Source organism: Sarcophilus harrisii, chromosome 4 (assembly GCF_902635505.1).
Source record: "Sarcophilus harrisii chromosome 4, mSarHar1.11, whole genome shotgun sequence".
Classification (NCBI taxonomy): Eukaryota; Metazoa; Chordata; class Mammalia; order Dasyuromorphia; family Dasyuridae; genus Sarcophilus; species Sarcophilus harrisii.
Genome location: NC_045429.1, coordinates 175,854,963 through 175,867,608, shown reverse-complemented (window position 1 = coordinate 175,867,608; position 12,646 = coordinate 175,854,963). Strand labels below are relative to the sequence as shown.

General features: G+C 38.1%; 1 protein-coding gene across 1 annotated transcript in view; it reads left to right on the top strand.

Annotated features, from left to right (window-relative positions):
* Positions 1–511: 511 nt before the first annotated feature.
* The window catches only part of SMPDL3A (sphingomyelin phosphodiesterase acid like 3A), a 31,153-nt gene continuing 19,018 nt past the window's right edge, over positions 512–12,646 (top strand). The window contains exons 1-3 of the mRNA XM_012549318.3: positions 512–906; positions 10,731–10,944; positions 12,200–12,344. Of these exons, the coding sequence (XP_012404772.1) occupies positions 783–906; positions 10,731–10,944; positions 12,200–12,344 (483 nt within the window). The 5' untranslated portion in view covers positions 512–782. The remainder of the gene's footprint in view (positions 907–10,730; positions 10,945–12,199; positions 12,345–12,646) is intronic.

Below are 12,646 nucleotides of genomic sequence, written 5' to 3'. Positions count from 1 at the left end.
TCATTCCGATAATTAAAAGTAGGGGCTGGTGATCTTTAGGACTTTTTCAGGCCCACCACAAAACAGTCACTAAACCGTAGGATTAAGAAATGGGAGATTCACACCCTTATTAGATTCAGTAACTAACTTGCCTCAAAGGAGTTTTAGGGAGAAAGAAAACCTAATACCCCCATTATAAACTTTTTTTTACCGCTCAACAGCAAAGATTCCATTACAACCCTTTATTTTAGCCAATTTGCAAAGGCCAGGAGGTGTTTTGCAAGGGTTTTTTTTCTTTTAAGAAATTCAAACAACTCACAGAAGAGTTATTTGGCAGGATATATTTTTGGCAAATATATACTTTTTTGCTCGTTGTCTCATTAGACTGTGAGTTCTATGAGAGCAAGAACTGTATTTCTCTTTCGTAGTAGTACCCCCAGAATCTGACACAGTGCCCAGCATATAATAAAAACAAATGCTTGTGTGGTAGAATATGATAACGAGTATGAAGAGATTCGCAGGGTCCGAATTAGAAGCAGCAGTGGGACTACTAGCGGAAGGAGAAGTGGACCTCGGAGTAAGAAAACTCGGAGTTAGAACCTACAAAGCAGGTAGCTCCCCGGACTAAAGCTGCCCGTCTCCTAAAGTCAGGTTCTCAGGTTCCACGTGACAGGCTCACCCAGAGCCTCCCGCAAACTCCTCCTTTTCCCAGCCCACCCTCAGGGCCCTGACCCGGAGCGGGAGCTTCCCAAGCCCAGACGCGCGAGCTTCCAGGGCAGCCTCCCGAGCGCCAGGCCCGGGCTATGGAGCCGAGAGGTGCCTTCCCGCGGGCATGCTGCCTGGTGAGCAGCTTGTATGTCTGCTTTGTCTTTGTCCTCCCGGTCGGGGACTCTGCCCCTGCGTCCCGAGTGCAGGACCCTGCGGTGGGTAAGTGCTGTGCCATCGCTCCCTAATGACTAGCTGTGGAGAACTGCAGGCAGTCAGGAGCGTGGGTGCTTGTTGGAGTCTCCAGATAAATTATATGTTTATTATTTTAAAAATGTTTTCTTCGTTTCCCCGCCTTCATTTTAGCTGAAGGGGGTGGGGAGAAGGGAAGCACTTTGGAGGTGTATAAGGCTTGGGCAGAGAGAGAAGACAGGAAGGAAGGAAGGACTACAGGAGGGGAGGATATAAAAGTACGTGGGGGAAGGCGGAGGGCGAAAGCATGTTCGGGTGAGGGGAAGGAAAGGAGGGTGCCCCTGTCTGCCAGCCTGCAGGTCCGGAGGGAGATTGTGAGAGAGCTACGGCTGTGCTGGGATCCTGTCCAACTGTCAGTCAAATGAAACTGCCTCTGGTGAGAGTGAACACCGAACACCCGAATAGTCAACTCCAATTTCCCACTGTTTTTACATGTGCAACCACCCTTTTTCTACCTTTGCTTGGAAATCGGAGGTGGCCACGAAATGGAAAACTAGAAAGCGTTCTCCTTACTCCTCAAGTTCCCGGAGAAGGAGGAAAAATCCGGTGAAAATACACACCTTCCTGTGATCTTACTTTGGGCTGGCGGGAGTACAGGCCCGCCTTCTCTCAGTCCTACTCTGGATTGCAGGCAAGGCTGCGGTTTGCTTATCTTAATCTATTACTCAAAGACCGGGATGTTCTGCATCCTCCCCACCCCCGCCCCTGCATCCTCCCAGCCCCCGCATCCCGGAGCTCTTCCTACAATGACGGTCCCCGGGAAGGGCTTGCCTTTTTCATGGAAGTAGCTGTCTCTTAAGCGTGTGCAGTAGTTAGCCTCGAAGAAAACACTTCTATCTCTTACTTGTATCTCTGAACAAGCGATTATTCTCATGTAATGGTCTGGGGCCACACACTTACCCCTGTTGCCAAGTTCCGGTGACTCAGCTCCTCCAACATTAAAGCAAGTCGGTTTCTCAACTGAAGTGAATGACAGACATAACAAGAAAGCGTCTCTGATGATGTCCCAGTTGTTAGCGCCTTTTGTTGCTCAAATGTGTTATAAAAGGGTGCAGAGCACCTGTTCCATACCAACCGTGGTTCTGGATCCTGGGGAAGAGAACAGAGTCCAGATACTTGGGGTTCCCACCTCTGACGTTTCTGTTCTAGACTTTGTTGAAGTGACACACTTCTTTGAGATTTAAAGATGCAATTTGATAATATAAAAGAGCTAATCACTGATTTTAGGGAGAACATGCTCAAGGTGAACATTTCTTCTTTTTGGGAAAGGAAAGCTAAATTTGACCCAGGTTTGCAGGAAGGATAAAGAGGGCAGCAACGTGTTTGAAAGCCTAAGTACTAATGCAGCAGGAGATTCCTTTATTAATGTGTGTGATTATTACTCAAAGTGAACGTTTACAGGGAAAAAAAAAGACCAGTATTTTCTAGGGCTAACTTTGTTACCTCAGTTTCATTTAATTACCCCCTTGCTCCTGTTTTGTCAAGTATTGTTAGTAAATCTAGAGAAGTGCTGCCAGGTTTTATGTAGGTGTGTATATTATTGTCATATATTCAGCACCTGTGTTATATATCAATCACTCTTCTAGGTTAGGGGTATATAAAAACCCAACCTCTTGGAACATATTCTCCTAGAGATACCAAGAATTCATAGGTAAATAAATTCAGGATATATGTAAAAAACACAGTGATTCAGGCTTACTGAAAAGTGGAGAAATCATGAAAGTTTTTTTGAAGGAGATGACAGGTGCACTGAGCTTTAAAGGGAGCCAGGAGTTCCAAGTGAGGAGGAAGAATGCTACAGGTGAGGAGGTATAGGATATGGGGATGGGGGATGAACTCTCACATTTAATGAAGGACAAGAAAACTAGTTTGGCTAGCAAGCTACCAGTTTATGAGGGGAAGCAACATGCAATAAAACCTGGAAAGGGAGGCTAGGACCAGATTTAGAAGAGTCAAGTTAGAGTTTATGTTTTATCCAAAAGGTAATGAGCAATTAAAGTTTGATGAGTAAGGGTTAGATCTATGCTTATTAGTCAAAAAGTGTCAGAGCTAAGAGTCATAACTTCATAAGTTAGAATTGGAACTAATCTGAGAAGTCTTTCTATCAGAACTCCTTCATTTTATAGATGAGGAAATAGTGGTCCAGAGCTAGGACTTGTTCAAGGTCACACAGGATTTGAACTTGAGTTCTCTGACCTGAAATCCAGTACTTTTTCTGTCACTAAAATTAAAGTTCAGAGCCAGAATTTGAACACAAATTTCTTTGTTCTCTAGGCAATTAGGTAGCACAATGGATAGAGTGGGCCGAGAGTCAAGAATCATCTTTTTGAATTCAAATCCAACCTCTGACACTTAGAACTGTGTGACCCTAAGCAAGTCACTTAACCCTACTTCCTCATCTGTCAAATAAGATGGAGAAGGAAATGACAAACTATTCCTTTATCTTTTCCAAGGAAACCCTAGTGGGGTTTTCAAAGTTAGACAGCATTGAACAACAATAATAACAATTCCTGACGCTAGATCAAAGGGCTTCTGAATTTGAGAGCATTAGTAGGGAAATACTTGGATAGGATTGTCTCTCCCCTCAAAAATCTTTGTTGGCCCACTTTTGCCTATTGAAATGGATGGGCCATCTCCATTCATCTTGATCTTGCCACTGGATCCAGATGGCTCTGGAGGGGAAAGTGAAACAGGTGACTGCATAGACCTCCTTCACTTAAATCCAATTCACTTGCATATTATGACATAATCTCCCTGATTTCATGATCCTCTTTGAGAATGAAGGACAAATAACAGCCTCTGTGAGCAAAGTTGGGCTGGAATTGGTTATTTGGAAGACTCATTCTTTCCTTCTTTGCCTCCTTCCCTTTCTCTCTGTTGTGTAAAAGTTCCCTTTTAATGTTGTGAACCAGTTTCTCCAATTGTCCTATTTAGTTATTCTGCCTGAGGTTATAACCTTTCCCTCTTAATGTTTGATGAGATAAAGGTCTACCTCAGTTGCTTTGCCCCCAAACCCCAGGCTATAATCATTCCCCCTTATATGGTTGATGAGATGAAGGTTTTTATATCTTTAGGTTGTGGACATTCCTTCTTAATGTTTGACAGGATAAAGGTTTATCCATTTTAGATGTTATTAGAATATCAGTAACCTCCCTCCATTGTTGTCATCCTAGGGGCCTCTCCCACCATTAGGTTATCCCCACCTAGGTACCTCCCCCATTATGTCACTGTTCTTGTTATCCTATAAAAAAGCTTGCTGTCCCAATACTCAGGACTGGACTCTTTGAGATGATAGTCTCGTCCAGCCCTGGGACCAACATCCATTTGGTCCCAGTATCTCTTTTCATTTAATAAACTATTGAATTGGTTTCTAACCTCTGTCTTGCTCAGTTTCTCTGGCATTACACTCTCCTTCCCTCCCTTCCCTTCTTTCTTCCTTCCCAATTTCCCTCCCTCTGTCCACATAAGATATTATAACCTTACCTGCAGATACTTTTAAAAGCATTTTTTTCCCCTCTTTTGCACTTCTGAAATCTTCCAAGATATCTTGGAAGTTTACTGGCTTGATTTCTTAAGAACCTGACCTTAAACCAAAAGCAATCTGATTCTAATTGGTCACCTATAGGTCCTAAGCCAAACCCAATTTGGTCTTAGTTTGGGTCCTAATTGACTCAGATTGAATGTAAATAACAATCTTTTCTGTTTTGGCCAGAAACCCTGAGGGTCTTCCCTTCTCAGATTCATTCATTCTTATTTAGTTTTTTTGGCACTAGGTTTTTTGGGGGAGATTCTTTTCCCTCAATTGCTACCTAATTTTAATCATTGAATAGGTACAGTCTCAGGCAAACTGGGTCCTCTTGAAGACCTTAGGTCAAAGTTTCCCATTTCATCCAGGGCCATCGCCAGTCATTTTGATCTATATCTGGCCATCGGACCCCTATGGCTCTGGAGTTAAAGGTGAGGCAGGTGAGCTTGCACAGCCCTCTCTTACTTAAACCCAATTCACTTGCATGTCATAGCATCCCCTCCCTGATTTTGGTCCTCTTCAAAAATGAAGGACAAACAACAAAGTAATCTTGATGCCATCTTGTCATTTATATTAATCCTCTCCATACTCTTAAGGGATGGCAGAGTGAGTGTAGTAAATTGAGGCCTTGGGGCCAAATAGACAAGTATGCAAAACTTGGCTCTAATATATTGACTGTACAAATAGTATTTACCTTTGGGAGGCGATGCTGTGACACATAAGTGATGGGTCTCCAGACTTTGTCCCCAGAATTCTTCTCCCCAAAAGACAGAAAGTGGGGAGATTATGGGTAATAGTCCAAGGTTTACTCAAAACTGCATAAATAGCTGATGAACGTGGAGAAATAAAAGCTACATACCTAGCTAAGGAATGTGGAGCAATTAAAACCTCTTACCTGTTGCTCCTTATTTGTCTTCTGTAACATTCCCCATCCTAACTTATTTGTCTTTCTGTAAAAACTGTTGTTCTTCCTTATCATTCTTTTATAGTCTTGTAGGCTTTTAACCTTACTAAGCCCCAACTTTTCGGTATGTAAACCCTTCCTGAACTATTTCTAATTTGCTAGACTTCCTTTGGAGACTAGCCTGTCAACTATGATATAAAGAAACTCTTGTGACAAAGAGAGAATCTCTTTGATTATGAATTGTGAGTCTCATACACTTCAAAGTGAATTGGATTGTGGTGAGGGAACTCTTTTTGAGGTCACCTGCCTCACTTTCTCCTTCATAGGCATCTGGGTCCACTGATCAGATATAGATCTGGATAGGAGACTGTCATTCTTAAAAAATACTTGTTGACTCACTCTGAGCAAATCATTTTATGAATCAGTACCCCTGGCCACTCTTTTAAAACTCAGTTACAAAGCAGGCTTCTAATTTGAATCCTGTGTGAAGCCTATTTTTTTTTTTTTTTTACCTTTTTTATGGCTCTCTTCTCTTTTCTCTCCCTGCTCTTCTTCCACTCTCCTCTCTTCTTTTTTTTCTCCTCTTTCCCTTTCACATCTCTATTTTGTTATGTTACTATAAATCTTTTAAACCTAGATTACACATCCTCCCTAAATCCTTTCTTATTTAATCTCCACAATCTGTAGTAACCATACCTCACTTTAGTTTTGCCATACTATTTTTCATGCTATCAAGTCTTATTTTGTATTATTGAAGCATGTAGTGTATTTCTATCAGGGTAAGTTTGATGTGCTATCTAAACTGTTCCCAAGAGTTTTTCTTCCTCTTGACATTTTTCTCTGTTTTTGAATCCTTTTCATTTTTTTCGGCTACTAAAAAGTCCTGGAGGAAGTTACTTTGCTGAATAGATCCACTTCTAATTGATATTGTTTAATCTCAGTTGTGTGTACTCACTGCTGCCTGACAATCTTTCCCTAATGCAGTCTCTATTTCATTCCTATAGAGAGATTGTTCCAAACCTTCTCTTCTCTCTTCTAACAACCCTCTTCCCACCTCCCTCTCAGCAGAGAATCTTTCATGTTTTACTGAGAAAATAAGATCCTATTCTCTGTGAGTTCTCTCTTTTAGCAATCTCTTTGGTTTCATTACTCATTTTCTCTTTTATACCAGTTCCTGACGCATTACTCACTAAGGCCAGTCTTTCTGTTTATTCCTTGATCTCATTCCCTCCTCTGACAGATTATTCCTTCTGTGCTACCTACAAACATGCAAGATATCTCTTCTCTTTAAAACAAAAATCAAACAAAAAAACCTCACACTTGATTCTACCATCCACTCAAGCTAACTGTCATCTTTTATCTCTTCTTTTCACAAACTTCTATGAAAAGATGTTTACACTTCTTGCTTCTTCTCAATTTATTATAGTCTGGCTTCCAGCTTCTTCATTACTAAACTGAAACCGCTTTCTCCAAGTTTACTGATGGCTTCTTAATCGCTAATTCTAAAGGTTTTTCTCCAGTCCATTTCCTCTGCTGCATTTGACACTGTTGATCACTCTTCATTGAATATTTTCATCTGTCTGAATGTTCATGTCACTGTTTTCTCTTAGTTTTTTCCTTATGTTTCTAGTAATTTTTCAGACACTTTTGCTGTATGATATTCATATACTTACCTCATATACTTTATATTACTACCTCATATACTTGCCTCCAGTTGTGGGTATAACTCTCCTTACCCTTCTCTTCTCCCCTTTTTTTCTCTTAGAAACTTGAACTCTATGCATTTAGTTATTATCTCTTAAGTAGGTGACTCAGATCTTTGTCTGTATGTCTCTCTTCAGCCTTAGTTTTGTCAAACCCAGAAAATAAATCAACAGAATCACAAAGGTAATGCAACAGTTGTTAACCCTGAAAAATACCAAAGAGCTCACAGAGGTAATACTCCAACTGTTAACTTCAAAAGATAAAATAACATAAAAACAAATTTCTAACAGTAGCTACATGCAAAAAAAAAAAAAAAAAGCATTCTTTATTCTGTTGTGAGTAAAAAGTGGGAACTAGATACATGCTCTGTGACCCAAAGTATAGATTCTGAGCTTTGATAGAGTAGTAGCAAGATAAAGAAACAAGCAGTCTGTTGTAGCCATGGATATGAAGGGATAACAGCAACAATGAAGGCAAGTTTGACCTATAGCAGGACTTTAAGACTAAAATGTAGTTCTTAAAAGTATTTGAGCTCAGGGACTACCTGAGGCTGGTTTGAAACAATTCTGCAATTTTGCTGTAACAGAGCTCACTCAGAAGGTAAGAGCAAAGGACTGTCGTAATGGCAATCTAAGGACACAGCCTGTTTGCTGGGCCTTATCTCTGGAAAACAATGTCTTCTAATAGTAAAAAGAAAGCAGTGAAAAGAGATATCCTAACAGTCTCTTTCTTATTTCTCTCTAACTACATATCTGTCTGTTCCTTTTTTCTCTTACCCAATCACCACCTTAGTTCAGGCCCTCCTCATGTGTCTCTAGATTATTTTCCTTCCAGTCTCTTCTTTCTACAAACTCTTCTATACATAAAGCTGCCAAGCTGTTATTCTAAAAGTGCAAACCTGACTTGACCATTCACTTGATGTAGAAGCTTCAGTTGCAATCTATTTCCTATGGAGTAAAACATGAAGTTTCTTTTAAGAAAATCAAATTAACAGTATGAATTAATAGCTTTTCAGAGTTTATACTTTATATTTATTATTCCGTTTGCTACACTAGAAATGGCAAACACCGAATAATGTCACCACAAGTGAAATTAATTATATTCTAACAGGCAGGCAATCACAGTTTATGTGGGAATCATTTCAAAATCATTGACTTATTGGAAAAATTACAAAAATCCTAGCAAATTAGAAGGTTAAAAATGAGAAGACAGATAAGATGATGTGAAGTTGAAACAAGTGCATTTTTATCCACTTAAGGTTTTACCTTGGACTAATTTTGGGCAAATTACTTATCTTGCTTCTCCAGTTTTCTCATCTATAAAATATGAATGTTCATGCCTACACTCCTTTTCTTACAAGGTTGAAACCTCATTGCGTTTCAGTTATTTTTTGAATCTACATAGATTTCTAGAAGTAGAATGTCATAGTCAATATATCATAGTCAATAATATAATTGCTTCCAATTATATTGGTCTTAGAAACCATCTAGTTTAACATGCTCATTTTGCAGGAAAATAAAATAAAACTCAGAGAGCTGTCAGGTTCATAAGGGGCTCTTTTATATGAAAGTGAATTTAAGTCTATACTAAAAATTCTTTATTTCAGAAACATGGACAACAAATTAGTTACTTTATGTCATAGTATATTATGTAATCATATATAGTAAGAACAGTAGGTATTTTATTTGGTAATGCATAAGTAAAATGATTGAAAATTCAACTTAGTTAATGATTCCCTCTCCAACTCCTACTAACCTCTTATAAATTGTGATACCTAATATCCTAAAGATAAGCTGTCTTCAAGGTAATACTAGACTTATTACAAATTTCGGTGTGTTGGGGAATTTGTGTTAGTTTAAAAACGAGTTAACATTTGGAGTAGAGATCAATATTATGAATCAACATTCACAAAGTTGTACTTAGGTAATCATTAATTGACCAGTAAAGGTTTCTGGTGACTGTCGGTGGCCAGTGTTTGGCACTGTTATATGGTTCAACATGAAAAACTAAAAGCATTTCTATAAAGTGGAAACATTAAAGAAGCAGGCAGGGATATCTGCTTTGGCACTGTACCCCAAGGACTATGGGAGATTTCCATCTAACTTGAAGTTGAAACCTTCCATATGAGTTGTCACCTCCATTAGAATGATAGCTCTTTAGGAGCAGAGACTGTCGTACTTTTATAATTGTATCCTCAGACCTCAGAGCAGTGCTTTGCACCTAGTAAGTTCTAAATAAATATTTCATTCATTTATTCACTCTAGCTATAGATACCCCTTCTGTGCCATTTTCTTTGTAATGTTGTAAAAGAGCAATTACTTGAACTAGATTTGGTTCTAACTCCAATCTTGCTGCGAACTAGCTGTGTTTATGTGGTTATGTATCCTAGGCTTTTTTTTTTCCTCCTCTGTAAAATTAGTGTAATTGCTAATATTTCATTCAGCTCTAAAATTCTGTGGTTCTAGAAATAGCTAGCATTTGTCAAATGCTTTAAACTTTTCAAAGCCCTTTTCAAATATTGTCTCATGATCACAATAACCCTCGCAGGTAGGTACTATTATTGACTTCCTTTTTAGATGGGGAAACTGAGACTTAGAGAATTTAAGTGACTTGCCCATGGTTACATAGTTATTAAGTATCTGGGGCTGGATTTAAACTCTGATCTTTTTGACTTCAGATTAGGATCTCTATTCACTCTGCCGGCTACCTAAATGGAATCAGTAATAGTGATAGAGAAAAACCAAGAGCAAGAACTGACATTGTTTAGAGTATATTTTGGTATATCTCACTATATAGTCTCAGTAGCTATACACACATTATATATTTGAAACTCTTGTGTTTCATACAATTGGTTGTGGCTGGCCTGAGTGCAGTCTCTTATTATATTCCTAAATGTAATGGCTTTGACCCTTGGGATAATTCCCTGGCAGAGGATTTTGGTTAATGTGAGCATTCTGTAGCAGTTCTCAACTGCTCCAATGAAGCAGTATTGGACATTCCTCCCTTACAACTGTTTCCCTTGCTAAGTAAAATAGTAGAAAAACCTAAATGATGGGCAGCTGCTAGGTAGCTTTCAAAAATCCTAAAGGGAAATTCTTACATTTAGGCTAAAAACTTCTTCTCTAAAAATTGCATTCAGTTTTTGGTAATCTTAAGTATAACTCCAGATGAGAAATTAGGAGATAGAGTATATGGTCCAAGCTCTACTGTTAACTCAGTATATAATACTGGGCAAATCATATTACCTTTCCTTATAAATTTTTCTATCTGGAAAAATGCAAATAGTCATACCTAGAGAATAATTGTCAAATCATAAATCTTTCACGGAAACATGATGTTAACTTACAAAGTAGTATCTTGTTACAAGGGTGTCTCCATATATTTCATTATGCAAATCAAGTTCTTACATATTCATGATATCTCTGAACCCATCACTGTGGCCCAAGTTTATGAGTCAGTAAGCCAAGTCATTCTTCCAACTGTTCTGTTTCCTCATCTACTCACATGGAAAGATTGCATTTAACTGTAGGGCACAGAAGCATGTTGTTGACTCAGAACTTCCCCACCATTGTGTGGAGAACTGCTTTCAATTTCTTACAAAATTGTGTAAAACTGAGCTTAAAAGCAGAAGTTTCAACAATATTTCCTTTCAATCAATAGGACAGTTCTGGCATGTGACTGACTTACATCTAGATCCTACATACCACATCACTGAGGACCATACAAAAGTATGCTCATCATCCCAAGGAGCAAATGCTTCCAACCCTGGTCCATTTGGAGATTTTCTCTGTGATTCTCCATACCAGCTCATTCTATCAGCATTTAATTTCATTAAGAATTCTGGACAACAAGCATCTTTCATGATATGGACTGGGTAAGTGATCAAGCCAATAGCAGCTAGAATTTACATGGTATCTACTTTATGAAAAGCCTTAACAGAATAGCAAATGATTTATGAAGATGTTATATGAAATATATTTCCTGAAGTGCTTTACATGTATTTGTTTCCATAACATTAAATAAAATTAAGATTCTTCTTTTAGAAATAAGAAATATTAATAAAGCTACTCTATGTGTAAGATGAGTTAATTTACTATATATTTTCATATTATAAAATGATATATTGTGAAATAGTAAAGATTTCTCAAAATTTTTGGAAAATGTGTCTTAGAGAAAGTATTAAATGCACCTTATTGTGTTGATAGTATTTATAAGAAGCCATGGAATATGTTTTAAAATAATTTTCTTAGGTTCTTTCTATGTCACTCCTGTCATGAATGTATGCTTAGGTGTCTTGTACCCCAAAAAAGTCAGAAATCAGAAATTTTCATGTTCCCACAATCCAAGAGTTTGAAAGGACCTTAGAAGTTACCTAGACCAATCTGGATCCAAACAGGGTTGACCGCTACAATTATTCCCCACCGCCAATCCCAGTTGCTTAAAGATCTCCAGTAAAGTATTCCATTGTCTACTAAGGTGGTCCATTTCATTACTGGAGAGCTCTGGTTTTTAGGAACTTTTTTTTTTTTTTTTTTAACATTAAGTCCATATTTTTTTGTCTGCCCCGTTTCTTCTTTTTGATTGCTTTATTATATCCTTTGGAATTAATCAAAACAATTTCTCTTAGGTATTCAACTGATCCTTCTAAGTTCATAATCTTATAGCTTTTACCTTATGTTTCTCCCCTATACCTTTTGGTTTTTCAGATTTAGATGGTTTCCCTTGGTTTTTATTTCTCTGGTCCCTCTGGATTGACTTCTGAAAGAATCATTAATGACAGCTATTCATTTTCTGTTCTGCTTTAAGATTAGCAAAGGACATCACATATATTATTTCATTTAATCCTTGCAAAAACCTTGTGAAATATATGTGATTGTTATTATTATTCCAATTTTACAGATGGGAAAACTCAGTATGTAAGAGAAAGAAGGGTAAAAAGAACTATTGATTGCACTAATGAAGTAGTGAAAAATATGACTGGTACTGATACATTTTTGGAATATTATTTGCAGCAGGTTTTCATATTATGACTTGTAAACATTGTATGTCTAAGGTGATTGAAAAGCTTCTTTTAAAACTCCATTTTCCTTTAATTGCCATAAAAGTAAGGAACACTATCTTCTCTTCAGGGATAGCCCTCCTCATGTTCCAGTAAAGGAACTCTCTACGGATATAGTCATAAATGTCATTGGCAACATGACAACCACCATCCAAAGCCTCTTTCCCAATTTCCAGGTTTTCCCTGCTTTGGGCAATCATGACTACTGGCCTCAGGTAAATTTATCTTAAAACAATTATGATCTTGGGGGATAAAGATAGATCTCTTAGGATCTATTTGACTATTTGATGGGAAAGGTGTGGGGATGGGAGTAAACAAAAATAAATGAACTGTTGCTTTTGTATAAAAATATAGAGTCAGCTTCTTGGTTCTTCAGAGACTGATTATTTATTTGGGAAATCACCACAGCCCCTTTTGTTACTTTTACTCTCATCATCTAATTTCTTTTGATTCATTTCATTTATATCTTTTTAAATTGCTTGTGCCTGGGGATGGGAAGGAAAGGAAAAGTGATAAA